Raw genomic sequence first — 14,092 nt, forward strand, 5'->3', positions numbered from 1 at the left:
ACCACACTGGCTAATTTTTGTATCTTTAGTAGAGATGGAGTTTCATCATGTTGGTCAGGCTGGTCTTGAACTCCTGACCTCAAGTGATCCACCCACCACAGCCTTCCAAAGTGCTGGGATTATAGGCGTGAGCCACTGCGCATGCACCAGAAATTGCATTATCTTTTCCATAAGTACTTCATAATGTAGCTTTAAAACACTGGGACTCTTTATAAACAACATAACTGCAATAATTTTAAACATCTATTTATTTGAAAACAATTTCAAGCTTACAAAAAGTTACAAACATAAAAAGAGTACAAGAAACACTTGCATATCTTTACCCAGATTCACCTACATTAACATTTTACCCCATTCCTGTGATCATCTCTCTGACCTATTTGAGGGCATATTATATACACTCCAGTCCTTTCCCTTAAAACACTCTGTGTTTCCTGACTGGACTGTGGCTCACACCTGTAATCCCAACATTTTGGGAGGCTGAGGCAGATGTATTACCTGAGGTTGGAAGTTCAAAACCAGCCTGACCAACATGGAGAAACCCCAGTTTCTATAAAAAAATACAAAATTAGCTGGGTGTGGTGGTGCATGCCTGTAATCCCAGCTACTTGGGAGGCTGAGGCAAGAGAATCGCTTAAACCTGGGAAGCAGAGGTTGCGGTGAGCCGAGATCATGCCACTGCACTCCAGCATGGGCAACAATAGCAATACTCTGTCTCAAAAAAAAAAAAAAGTCTGTGTTTCCTAAGGGAGGGATATTCCCTTATATAACTGCAGTGTGGTTATAAATTTCACGAGTTTACATCGATGCAATACTTTGATTTAATCTACCATCCATATTCTAATCTTGTCAGTTGACTTAATGTTCTTCATAACATTTTTCACCTTCCAGTGCAGGATCTTGCCTAGGGTCAGAAATTGTATTTCATTTTCATATCTGCTTAGCCTCCCTTAATCTAGAACCATGCTGCCTAATATGTCTATTTTAATCAAAATTAATTAAAATGAAATAACAATAAAAATTCAGCCAGGGGTGGTGGCTCATGCTTGTAATCCCAATGCTTTGCAAAGCTGAGGCTGGAGAATTGCTTGAACCCAGAAATTTGAGACCAGCCTAAGCAACATAGCAAGACCCCATTTCTAAAAAAAGATTTTTTCTTAAGTTAGCTGAGTATTGTGGCACCTGCCAGTAGCCCCAGCTACTTGGGAGGCCGAGGCCAGAGGATTGCATGAGCCCAGAAGTTGGTGACTGCTGTGAGCTGTGAGCTATGGCTGTACCACCGCACTCTAGCCTCGGCAACAAAGCAAGAGCCTGTCTCTAGCAAGAAAACACAACGAAACAAAAATTCAGTTCCTTGGTTGCACTGGCTGTATCTCAAGTGCTCAATGGCCACACATAGCTTCTGACTACTGTACTGTACGGTGCAAACAAAGCATTCCCATCAACCAGAGTGTCCCACTGGATAGTGATGGCAGAACATTTCCACAGCCTCTCTTTGTGTTTTATGACATAGGAATTTTGAAATAATATAGACTCTTCTACTTGTTATTTTTTTTTTTGAGGTATAATTGACAAAACCCAAACTGCACATACTCAAGAAAAACAATCTGATGCAGTTTATGTATCCTGTTGTGAAACCACCACCACAAAGTAATGAGCATATGCGTTACTCTCAAAACTTCCTTCCTGCCCCTTTCTAATTCATTCTTCTGCACTCTCTCCAGTTCCAAATAATCATTTCTCTTCTATTCAGATAAATCAGTTTATACTTTCTAGAATTTTATTTTTTATCTTTTTTTTCTCCCCATGGAATTTTAAATAAATGTAATCATATAGTATGTATTCTTTTTGGTCTGGTTTCTTTCATTCAGCATAATCATTTTGAGATTCATCCACATTCATATATGTGTCAATAGTTTGTTCCTTTTTGTTGCAGAGTAGTATTTCACTATGTGATTATACCGCAGAGTGTTATCCACTCGCTTGCTGAAGGACTGTTTACCTGTTTCCAGTTGGGGCCGATCACAAATAAAGCAGCTATGAACATGAATGCACAAGTTTTTGTGTAGACGGATGCTTTCATTCCTCTTGCATAATGGCTGGGCCAAATGGGACATGTATGCTTAACTTCTTAGACATTCCCACCAGCAGTTTATGAGAGTTCCAGTTGCTCCGTATCCTCATCAACACTTGGTAGTTTTAGTCATTCTAGTGGAAATGCCGTAATTATCTCATTATGACTTCTTTGTATCTACCTAATGACTACTGTTGTTGAATATATTTTCACATGCTTCTTTGTGCCCTCCATATATTCTCTGATGAAGTGTTGATTCAAATATTTTGCCCATATTATTGAATGGTTTGTTCTTCTTTTTTTTTTCCTTTCAGAGTCTTGCTCTGTCACCTAAAACCTCGGCCTCCTGGGTTCAAGCAATTCCCCTGTCTCAGCCTCCCAAGAGCTGGGATTACAGGCCCCACCACCACTCCTGGCTAATTTTTGTATTTTTAATATACACAAGATTTCACCATGTTTGCCAGGCTGGTCTCAAACTCCTAACCTCAAGTGATCTGCCCGCTTTGGTCTCCCACTGTGCTCACGGCTCACTGTAGCCTCAACCTCCTGGGCTCAAGCAACCCTCCTGCCTCAGCCTTTCAAGTAGCTGGGACTACAGGCACTTGTCACCATGCCCAGTTAATTTATTTTTTTGTAGAGATGAGGTCTTACTATGTTGCTCAGGCTGGTCTCTAGAGTTCTAACTCCTGTCCTCAAGCAATCCTCCCAACTCAGCCTCTCAAAGTTCTGGGATTACAGCTATGAGTTACCATGTCCAACCTCTGTTTCTTTTTGGGCAAACTTTAGGAGTTTGTGTCTTTCAAGGAATCTGTCCATTTTATCTAAGTGGTTAAAGTTATTGGCATAAATTTGTTCATTATTTTTCTGTATATATATGTGTGTGTGTGGGTGTGTGTATTTTGGAATTTCATTTCTATAGGAACCAGTTTCCCTCAATGAGCCTGTATTACTTTTGTAATCAGAAAAAGTACTAAAAATAAATGTACACATTTGTAATTGTGAAGCTAGTTGCTATGAAAAACGGCCCAAATAATATACAAAAAAGAACAATGTGGGATGTGTCCAGTGATTTGGAGAAGAAAATAATGAGGGAACATTGCTGAAAACAATATATACATCCTCAGATGTGCATATCTGCTACAGTTTGGATGTTTGTCCCATAAACTTCACGTTAAAATTCAATCCCCAGTGTTGGAGGTGGGGCTTAATGGGAGGTGTTTGGGTCATGGTGGGGAATCTCTAATGAATAGCTTGGTGCTGTCCTCATGGTAATGAGTACGTTTGCTCTCTTAGTTCTCATGAGAGCTAGTTGTTAAAAAGAGCCCAGCACCTCCCCATCCTTTCTCTCTTGCTTCTTCTCTCACCATGTGATGATCTCTGCACACGTTGGCTCCACATCACCTTCTGCCGTGAGTAGAAGCAGTCTTAGGCTTTCACCAGATGTTTAATCTTCCAGCCAGCAGAATCATGAGCCAAATCAACCTTTCTTTTTCTTTATAAATTACCCAGTCTCAGGTGTTCCTTTACAGCAATACAAATGGACTAAAATAATATCCATTTTGTACTGGTGCTGTATGATAGTATCATAGATCATTCTACTTCATAGAATTTTATTTCTACCTCTGCCTCAGAGTTCCTCCCTCTCACTGCCTTCAAGTCTTTAATCAAAGACCAGTATTACTTTGCTGTTGAGACCTATCATATTCTCTTATCCTGCTCCAACAGAATGTAGGCTCCATAAGGACAGATATTGGTGGGGTTTTTTTGATCTGTTTAACTTATTAAGACATGCCCAGTATCTACAATCATATCTGACTCACAGTAGATACTCAACAAATATTTGTGAAATGAATAAAAGGTTACTGGTATTATTCTTACTGGAGTATATTTGTAAGGGTTTCAATGCATAAACATTGCACACCAAGAACCAACATGGGGGACATTAAGAATGGAAGACAGTTCTCATGCCCTCCATAAGGCTTCTTCCCAGCAAGCTGTTTAAACATCTCCTTCTAGGAGGATCTCAGTTCAACAATTAGCATGCTCTGGGTACAGACATTCGGCTAGTTACAAACCCAACCAGTCATTCATTGAGCATAAATTTGTCCATATACAAATTGGTTAAATGCCTATTAAAGTCTAGAGGGCCACTACTACATTTTCCATGCCTGGCTAGTCTACTAAATGAAATAGTTACTCTATCTAATATGACTCATTCTTAGTGACCACAAAGAATGCAAGTAACCAAATTCATTGTATTCATTTATTTTATCTTATTATTATTATTATTTTTGAGACAGAGTCTTCATCTGTCTTCTAGGCTGGAGTGCAGTGGCACAATTTTGGCTCACTGCAACCTCTGCCTCCCAGGTTCAAGCGATTCTCCTGCCTCAGCCTCCTGAGTAGTTGGGATTATAGGCACCCACCGCCACATCTGGCTACTTTTTGTGTTTTTAGTAGAGATGGGGTTTCACTATATTGGCTGGGCTGATCTCGAACTCCTAACCTCGTGATCCACCCACCTCAGCCTCCCAAAGCGTTGGGATTACAGGTGTGAGTCAGCACGCCTAGCCTTGTTTTGTTCATTTCTAAGCTCAAGGAACTAGATCTCAGCTCAGTCTAGGTAATCACTTTCTAAGATTCAGAGCTGTACAAAGTGGAACAAACTGCCGTGGGGTACAGTGAATATCCTGTCAGTGGGGATATTCAAGTGCAGGTTGGATGACGGCTCAGTGAGGATATTGTAGGATAGATAGTTGGGCAAGAACTAGGTTAAACTTTAAGGCCTCTTCCAACTAAGAGCCTTTGATTCATACACATAGGCCCTCACTAAAGTGGCATATTACAGGCTGTAGGAACGTAGTGGCACTTGGCATTTTTTTGCCCTGGGCAAAAAAACCTGACAACTGATACTATGTCATTCTTCTATTACTGATTCAGTATAACATTATTTCTGTCCGGGAATGGTGGCTCACCCTGTAATCCCAGCACTTTGGGAGGCCAAGCTGGGAGAACTGCTTGAGGTCTGGAGTTCTAGTCCAACCTGAGCAATAGAGCAAGTCCCCATCTCTACTTAAAGAAGTGTTTTTCCTTCTGTGTTTTGTTTTTAATGCAAACACAAAATATTCATTCAGTGCCTTACTCTGTGCAACACATTCTTATTTGAAAAATAAGGATAAAAAAAAAGAAAAAGAAAAATAAGGATGGATGCTGGGCACAGTAGTTCATGCCTGTAATCTTGTACTTTGGGGGGCTGAGGTAGGCAGATCACCTGAGGTCAGGAGTTTGAGACCAGCCTGACCAATATGGTGAAACCCCGTCTCTATACTAAAATTACAAAAATTAGCCAGGCGTGATGACATACACCTGTAGTCCCAGCTACTCAGGAGGCTGAATCAGGAAAATTGCTTAAACCTGGGAGGTGGAGGTTGCATTGAGCCAAGACCACACCACTGAACTCTAGCGTGGGCAACAGAGTGAGACTCCGTCTCAGGAAAAAAAAAAAAATAAGGATGGAAATGTCAACCAAGTTATCATTGGAGACTGAAAAACAGTGAGCATAATGACCTCCAAGTATGAAAATAATAAATGGCAACATGAAAAAGATGGTGTCTGGCTGGGTGCAGTGGCTCACGCCTGTAATCCCAGCACTTTGGGAGGCCAAGGTGGGCAGATCACAAGGTCAAGAGATCGAGACCATCCTGGCCAACAAGGTGAAACCCCATCTCTGCTAAAAAAATACAAAAGTTAGCTCGGCGTGGTGGCACGCGCCTGTAGTCCCAGCTACTCAGGAGGCTGAGGCAGGAGAATTACTTGAACCCAGGAGGCAGAGGTTGCAGTACGCTGAGATTCCGCCACTGCACTCCAGCCTGATGCCTGTCAACAGAACGAGACTCTGTCTCAAAAAAAAAAAAAAAAGATGGTGTCCACAATTGCCTTTATTCATCACTACAGGCATTAGACAATTAAGCTTTAGACTCAAAGCCCACAGTCTCCTTGATACCAAAGACATAAATCCCTGTCCGACTGACTGAAGTCCTCTATAGATCTTTCTGGTGAAGAGATCCTGGATATCTGAGAGTGTTCTTTCTCATGCTTGGCTCAACTGTAAGGGTTTCAATCTAGTCTCAAAAAGTCTTGCTACCATATGAACAGCAATTCCGCTTCTGGGTATCATAACCCAGAAGAACTGAAAGCAAGGACTTGAACACCCATGTTAATAATAGCATTATTCACAGTACGCAAGAGGTGGAAGTAACCCAAATGTCCATCAACAGATGAATAAACAAAATGGGGTATAGACGTAAAACTGAATATTATGCAGTCTTCAAAGGAAAGCAAATTCTGATATATAGTACAACACAGATAAACCTTGAGAACATTATGCTAAGTGAAATATGTCAGACAGCAGAGGACAAATAGCATACAATCCCACTTACATGAAGTAGCGAGAGTAGTGAAATTCACAGAAACAGAAAGTAGAATGGTGGTTGACAGGGCAGGCAGGGGGGAATTACTGTTCAATGGGTATAGCACTTCAGTTCGGGATGATGGAAAGGTCTGGAGATGGACGGTGAGGATAGTTATAACTGGGGGAGAAATCAGGTGACCCCAGCCAGGGTATGTGGTCTGGAAAGGCAGGAAGGAAACAGGCTAGGATATATATTTTTCACAATGTGAATGTATTTAGTGCCACTGAATGGGTAGAGTGGTAAATTTTATATTATGTATGTTTTACAACTGTACCAAAAAAAAAAAGTCTCCCTAACATTTTGCAAACTGATGGTACCTTGTGTTTCTACCTTTCTCCCCTCTAGATTTGGATGGGCTGCTCTAGGGTAAGAAATTGACATAAAGGTGCTGCTTTTTTGAACACCACTTACATATTTCAAATTGTAGTACTGGTTCATGAACATAAAGCCCTATTATGTACATTTTGGCTTAATCATAAATTAACCATGCTTGGTTTATTACATTGACTAGTCTACCTTTTTTAAACAGAGTCTCACTCTGTCACCCAGGCTGGAGTGCAATGGCATGGTCCCAGCTCACTGCAACCTCCGCCTCCTGGGTTCAGGTGATTCTCCTGCCTCATCCTCCTGAGTAGCTGGGATTACAGGCACATGCCACCATACTTGGCTAATTTTTGTGTTTTTAGTAGAGACAGGGCTTCGCTATGTTGGTCAGGTTGGTCTTGAACTCCTGACCTTGTGATCCACCCACCTCAGCCTCCCAAAATTGCTGGGATTACAGGCATGAGCCACCATGCCTGGCCAACTAGTCTACCTTTTTAAGATAATAATTGCACACTTACTTACTAATTGGATTAGCTTTCAAATACACTTTTGTTTTAAAATATAGGCTGAAATTTAAGGAATTGAGTTTATTTTTTGCACATTTATAAGAAGTAGAATTAAAAAAAAAATCTTTCACCATCACAGCGTAGCCAGGTTGACTTGGCTGGAAGCCGGTGGGAGGCCTTGGTACTAACAGGGTGGCTGCCTTGGTTCTGAGCTTGTGCCTCCATCCTGTTTCTGTCCTTTTAATGGGTCCCTATTTTTCAGTTTTTGTCCCTACCACGGATCTGGAGCACTCCTGAGTGTTTAATTCTTACGACTGGGCTTTTGCCTTATTTTCTACTCCCAACTTTCCAAGTACTCTGCCTCCTTTCTTTCTCTTGTCTCCCTCCTCCTGACACCTGCCCACCCCAAGCATGATGGAAAGAGGGCCCTTCCAAGGGATATATCCCTGAGGCTACCTGCCCGAACCCTCCAATCTCCCAGCACTCTTCCCAGCCCACGTGTTGGGGCAGCCCATTTCTGGGTCTTGACTCTGACAACTGCACTGCTGGGCTTGCTGCCTAGCTGCTGAGACCTCACAGCTGGATCAGCCCCTCCCTCGGCTCCTAGTCAAACTTCCTCTCTAGTCCCCCTACACTGCCTGCGGTATCTACTTCCAGGGTCTGATACCCGGCTCTAACACCCTCCTTGCCTGCACCACCCTGGGCTGGGGATCTGGGACAGGAATTATGCCAAGCCACAGGGTGGGGAAGATGATGCCACTCTGGGAACTAGGGCTGGTGCTGGGGTAGAAATTAGGTGACCCCAGCCAGGGGGTGCAGTCTGGAGAGGCAGGAAAGAGACTGGCTAGGATATGTGTTTCTCTGCAGGCCTCATCCCTGCAAGGCAGTAGCTCACCTGTTCTGGTCTAACTGGTCTCCTTCCCCTATCTCCTGCTACGGTCCTGGCTGCACCACACCATGTGCCCTCGGTCACATAACTCCTGGCACCGTGACTCAGCTACTCAGTGTGACTATGGCTAGTGTCTCTCAGCAGCTTGCCGTGGAAGTCTTGAATGGTTTATGCACCTTTAAACTTAGCCCAGGCATATGGTATATGTACAATAAATATTCTTTTTTTTTAGAGTTTTGGAGGCCAGGTGTGGTGGCTCATGACTTGTAACCTCAGCACTTTGGGAGGCGGAGGTGGGAGGACTGCTTGAGCCCAGGAATTGGAAGCTGCAGTGAGCTAGGATCACACCACTACATTCCAGCATGGGTGACAGTATAGCGGGAAATTAGAGATTTGGAGAGATCTATGGGGTCGCAGGAGAATTTTATTTAATGTGAATTTACTTTATTACATAGCAACTATTATATAGCGACTACAAATTATAAAGTTTTGTTTTATATTATTGTCCTCCTTTTACTAATGTCCTCAATTTTACTAATGCCCTCCTTTAACAGAGCAAGATCCTATCTCTAAAAAACATAATGATAAAAAATAAAATAAAGTTTTTGAAGCTAGCATTGTCCCTTTTTAGATTTTTTTTTTTTTTTTAAAGACAGGCTTTCACCATATTGGTCAGGCTGGTCTTGAACTCCTGACCTCAGGTGATCCACCCACCTTAGCCTCCCAAAGTGCTGGGATTATAGGCATGAGCCACTGCACCTGGCTAGAGTTTCTTTTTTAAAGACAAGCTCTTATTCTGTCATCCAGGCTGGAGTGTAGTGGTGCCGTCATACTCACTACAGCCCCAACCGCCCAGGCTCAACTAGTGATCTTCCCACTTGAGCCTACCAAGTAGCTGGGAGTACAAACATGTACCACCAACCCCGGCTAATTAAAAAAAAAAAATTGTTTTTGTAGAAATAGGGTCCCACTATATCACCAGGGCTGGTCTCCAACTCCTGGGCTTAAGTAATCCTCCTGCTTCTCTTCCCAGAGTACTATGATTACAGGCATGAGCCACTGTGCCCAGCCTCATTCAGTCTCCAAGATTATGCTACGGTCGGGTGCAGTGGCTCATGTCTGTAATCCCAGCACTTTGGGAGACTGAGGTGGCGAATCACTTGAGGTCAGGGATTTGACACCAGCCTGGCCAATATAGTGAAACCCTGTCGCTACCAAAAAATACCGAAAAAGTTAGCTGGGTGTAATGGTACAAGTCTGTAGTCTCAGCCACCCAGCTGGCTGAGGGGGAAGTATCTCTCGAACCTAGGAGGTGGAGGTTGCAGTGAGCCGAGGTCACACTACTGCTCTCCAGCCTGGGTGACAGAGTAGGACCCTGTGTCCAAAAAAAAAAAAGGAAAGAATAATGCTAGGCAGTAGGCAGTATTATCATCCTCTACTATAACTGAGGAAACTGAGGCATAAATAACTTGCCCAAGATCACCTGGAGAAAAAGCAGAGAAGCTGGGACGGGAGCCAAGGCCGGCTGCTGGCAGCACACAGCCTCCTCTTTGATGAGGAACACTGACTCATCAGCCCAGCAACCACGACTCCCCAACCTTGACGACAGCCCAGGCTGCTATTTTACAGTTTAGAATATTCAGAAGGGAAGGGAGACAAGAAACACAGCAGACCACTCAATCATTTACTTACCCTCTCAATAAGCAAAACAAATAAACGACTGTACATGCCAGTCATGCACTGGGCATGGAGACTCCAGTTCTCTGCCTGGTCCACATCTTCGACTTCTTTCCTTCTCTGGGAACCCCCATCTCACCCTTTTCTGCCTAGTGAATGACAGCTCCACCTCCAAGGCTTAGCCACAGTATATTCTCCATTAGGGACCTTGCCTTATCCATTTCTATTGGCACATGGTTGGAGCTCCAGAAATGGATGGTTTTGACCTAATGTTTCCCTTACAGTTCATCTATCACCCACACCTCCAGCTCTGGTGCCTGTAAGCTGCTGATATTTAGGTACTAAAGACTAGGAGGTAAGTTTATGTTTAAAGAGGTTTTGTGCCAATGTATCCTGTATACATAATGAATACATTTTAGAAAAGTTGTAAGTACATGAAATTTTTATGAATTAAAATCCTATTTTCTCACTGATACATGCCTCTGAGGTGCCTTATCTTATTCTAGATTGTGATTAAATTTCACTTTTTATAAATACTGGGCCCTAATAAACAAGCTTTTCTCAAGTGATCCTCCCTACAGAAGGATCATAATCTACACACAATCCTTTAGGAGCCCTGACCTACCTTTATATTTAACAGAAAACTTTTGGAATCTTTTTGCAACTAGTGATAATCTCTTTTGTGAAACTAATCATCATCTTTAGTTTACAGAGTTTTATGTTCAGATTTTAGGAACTAAAATTAATTCTGATTTTTATATATCTATAGTTAAAATCAAATTGAACCAAATAGCTCAAACTAAAAATGAGCAGTTCTCTGCAAACTGCTGTCCACCAGAAGAAACTGCTTTCAATTCTTTTTGGCTCAGCGATTTTCTTGTGTGGAGTCAGAGCTAAAGCCCACAAGCCACAAAGCTTCAGTGAAAACATCTCAAGCCCTGTTAGTGCTGATGGCCACAGTCAGGCTGAGTTAGCATGAAGTAAGTTGGTCTGATCATCGGCAGGCTCAGCAGATGCTGGAGGAACAGTCCTACACGTGGTACCTTCATCATGCTCCTTGAATAGTGATGTTGAGATATAGTGGTTCATGGTCTTAAGACAAGTCAAGAAAGGCCTAACAGAGGAGGAATGGAGCAAAAGGTATTCGACCCCCATGGCATAATTATATGCTCATCTATACTTGAGAGATTTCCATGGTCACAGTCATCACAGCTATAACATCAAATATTTCTGTGTGTGTGCATGTGTATATTTAACTTACTTGTGCATGTTTTTTTATCTGGATTAAGAGCAAATCCTTTATGGCACCGGCAAAGGTAGAAGCCATCGGCATTTACACACTCATGTTCACATCCGTGGTTTTCTGAGGCACAGTAGTCCACAGCTGGCGAGAATAAAACATATGCAGAATTAGAAATGCAAACAGAGGAAAGAGGAATGGTAAGATGAAGGCATACTCATAACAGATATTAATTAGGATTAATATTATTGCCCCCAAAAAGAGTAGGATAAATAGATATGAACCCAAGGTCTCTGCCTCCATCAAAAAAGAAAAAAAATTAGGAGTCTATATTGGGCAATTCATATAGGAAGATAAACTAAAGAACATGTGAACAGCTGGATGCCGTGGCTCATGCCTGTAATCCCAGCACTTTGGGAGGCCGAAGCGGGCGGATCACAAGGTCAAGAGATCGAGACCATCCTGGCCAACATGGTGAAACCCCGTCTCTACTAAAAAATACAAAAATTAGCTGGGCGTGGTGGCACCCGCCTGTAGTCCCAGCTACTTGGGAGGCTGAGGCAGGAGAATTGCTTGAACCCAGGAGGCGGAGATTGCAGTGAGCCAAGATTGCGCCACTGCACTTTAGCCTGGCACCTGGTGACACAGTGAGACTCTGTCTCAAAAAAAAAGGAGAGAACATGTGAAGAATTGTATTTAAAAGTTAAAGAACTACAAATCAAAATGATCACAAGGCACACTTACACCTAGTAAACTGGCAAAAATAAAGATGAGATAAAACCCAGTGGTAGAAAAGCAGCAGCGTAATTAATGGTGGGGGCATTGTAAATTGAGAAGGATCCTTTTGGAAGGCAATTTGACAGTGTTCACCGTGGATATGAAACCCAAAGAAATAGCTGGGGAAAGGGTGAATTATATGCAATAAGCTATTAACAGCATTCTTTACAACAATAACAACGACAACAAAAATCCTATACAATAAGATGAACATTGAATAAGGGTAAATGGTTTAGCTACATATGAGAAAATGCACTGGCTGATTTTTCATTAGTACCACAAATATTTCCTGAGTACCTACTATGGCCAAGGTCCCGTTTTAGGTGCTAGGGATAGAGCAAGTAACAAAATATCAAAAATTCCAGCCCCCAAGGAGGTTATATTTGGATAATAATGGTGGGAGTGGGGAACAGACAAGAAATAAAATAGATAAGTAAATAGCATAGTCTATTAAGAGATAAACAGCATTCCGGAGAAAAATAAAACAATGAATAGGAGTAGGGTCAGTTGGGGAGTGGGGAGTGGGTGGGATGTAACAGAGGTGGTCCCTCGAGAAGGGGTGGTTAGTCAGAGTGTTAAATAAAATACAGCGGGTCATGGTGGCTCACACCTGTAATCCCAGCACTTTGGGAGGCCAAAGCGGGCGGATCACAAGGTCAAGAGATCGAGATCATCCTGGCCAACATGGTGAAACCCCATCTCTACTAAAAATACAAAAATTAGCTAGGCGTGGTGGGACACGCCTGTAGTCCCAGCTACTCAGGAGGCTGAGGCAGGAGAATTGCTTGAACCTGGGAGGCAGAGGTGGCAGTGAGCTGAGATTGCACCACTGTACTCCAGCCTGGTGACAGCAAGACTCCATCTCAAAAAGAAAAAATAAATAAGCCATGAGAATATCTGGGAGAGAGTATCTTGGGCAAAAGAAACAGGAAGTGCAAAGGCCAGGAGGTGGGACTCTACACGGTGGGCTGGAGGATCAGCCATGAGGCCAGGGCGGCTAGAGTGGGGAGAGAGGTGGGAGACAAGAAGGGGGCAGTCCGGATGGACCTTTGGGCCATGCAAGGACCTCAGCTTTTAGTCTGAATGAGTTGGGAGTCACTGCACCCTAGTCACTGGACTAGGGGTCAAGAATAGACTTAGAGGGCAATGTGAGAGTGGAAACCAGTTAGGAAGCAATTCCAGTAATCCCAGTGAGGAAGGGTGGAGGCTTAAACCAGGCTGTTGCAGGGGATGAGGGGAAGTGGTGTTCCGGGAATTATGAGTTCAATTATGTCCCCAAAACAGGTATGTTGGAGTCCCAAACCCTAGTACCTTATTTGTAAATAGAGTCTTTGCAGAAGTAACCAAGTTAAAATGTGCTCATTAGGGTAGGCTCTATTTAAATAGGACTGGTGTTCTTATGAGAAGAGCTCGGTCCCTATGACCCAAACACCTCTCAGCAGGCCCCACCTCCAACACTGGAGATCAAATTTCTTTTCTTCTTCTTCTTCTTTTTTTTTTTTTTTTTTTGAGACAGAGTTTTTTGCTCTTGTTGCCCAGGCTAGAGTGCAATGGCTTGATCTTGGCTTACTGAAACCTCCATGTCCCAGGTTCAAGCGATTCTCCTGCCTCAGCCTCCCAAGCAGCTGGGATTACAGGCATGTGCCACTATACTCAGCTAATTTTTTTTTTTTTTGGTATGTTTAGTAGAGACAGTGTTTCTCCATGTTGGTCAGGCTGGTCTCGAACTCCCGACCTCAGGTGATCTGCCCACCTCAGCCTCCCAAAGTGCTGGGATTACAGGCATGAGCTATCGTACCTGGTCTCTTTTGCTTTTTTTTTTTTTTTTTTTTGAGACAGGGTCTCACTTTGTCACCCAGGAGGGAGTGCGGTGGCACCACCTCTGCTCGTTGCAGCCTCAACTTCCTGGGTTCAAGCGATCCTGATGCCTCAGCCATCCAAGCGGGGGGCCTACAAGCGTGCGCCACCATGTCTGGCTAATTTTTGTATTTTTAGTAGGAATGAGGTTTGCCATGTTGGCCAGGCTGGTCTCAAACTCAACAGATCCACCCTCCTCGGCCTCCCAAAGTGCTGGGATTACAGGCGTAAGCTATCATGCCTGGCCACAGGGGTCAAATTTCAACATGGGACTTG

General features: G+C 43.1%; 1 protein-coding gene across 12 annotated transcripts in view; it reads right to left on the minus strand.

The window, feature by feature from the left end:
• The window catches only part of MATN2 (matrilin 2), a 173,544-nt gene that overhangs the window by 46,241 nt on the left and 113,211 nt on the right, over nt 1-14,092 (minus strand). For all 12 annotated transcript variants that reach the window (XM_078353486.1, XM_078353484.1, XM_035277629.3 and 9 more), the window contains exon 6: nt 11,204-11,326. In XM_078353486.1, the coding sequence (XP_078209612.1) occupies nt 11,204-11,326 (123 nt within the window). The remainder of the gene's footprint in view (nt 1-11,203; nt 11,327-14,092) is intronic.

This window comes from Callithrix jacchus, chromosome 16, assembly GCF_049354715.1.
Source record: "Callithrix jacchus isolate 240 chromosome 16, calJac240_pri, whole genome shotgun sequence".
Taxonomy (NCBI): domain Eukaryota; kingdom Metazoa; phylum Chordata; class Mammalia; order Primates; family Cebidae; genus Callithrix; species Callithrix jacchus.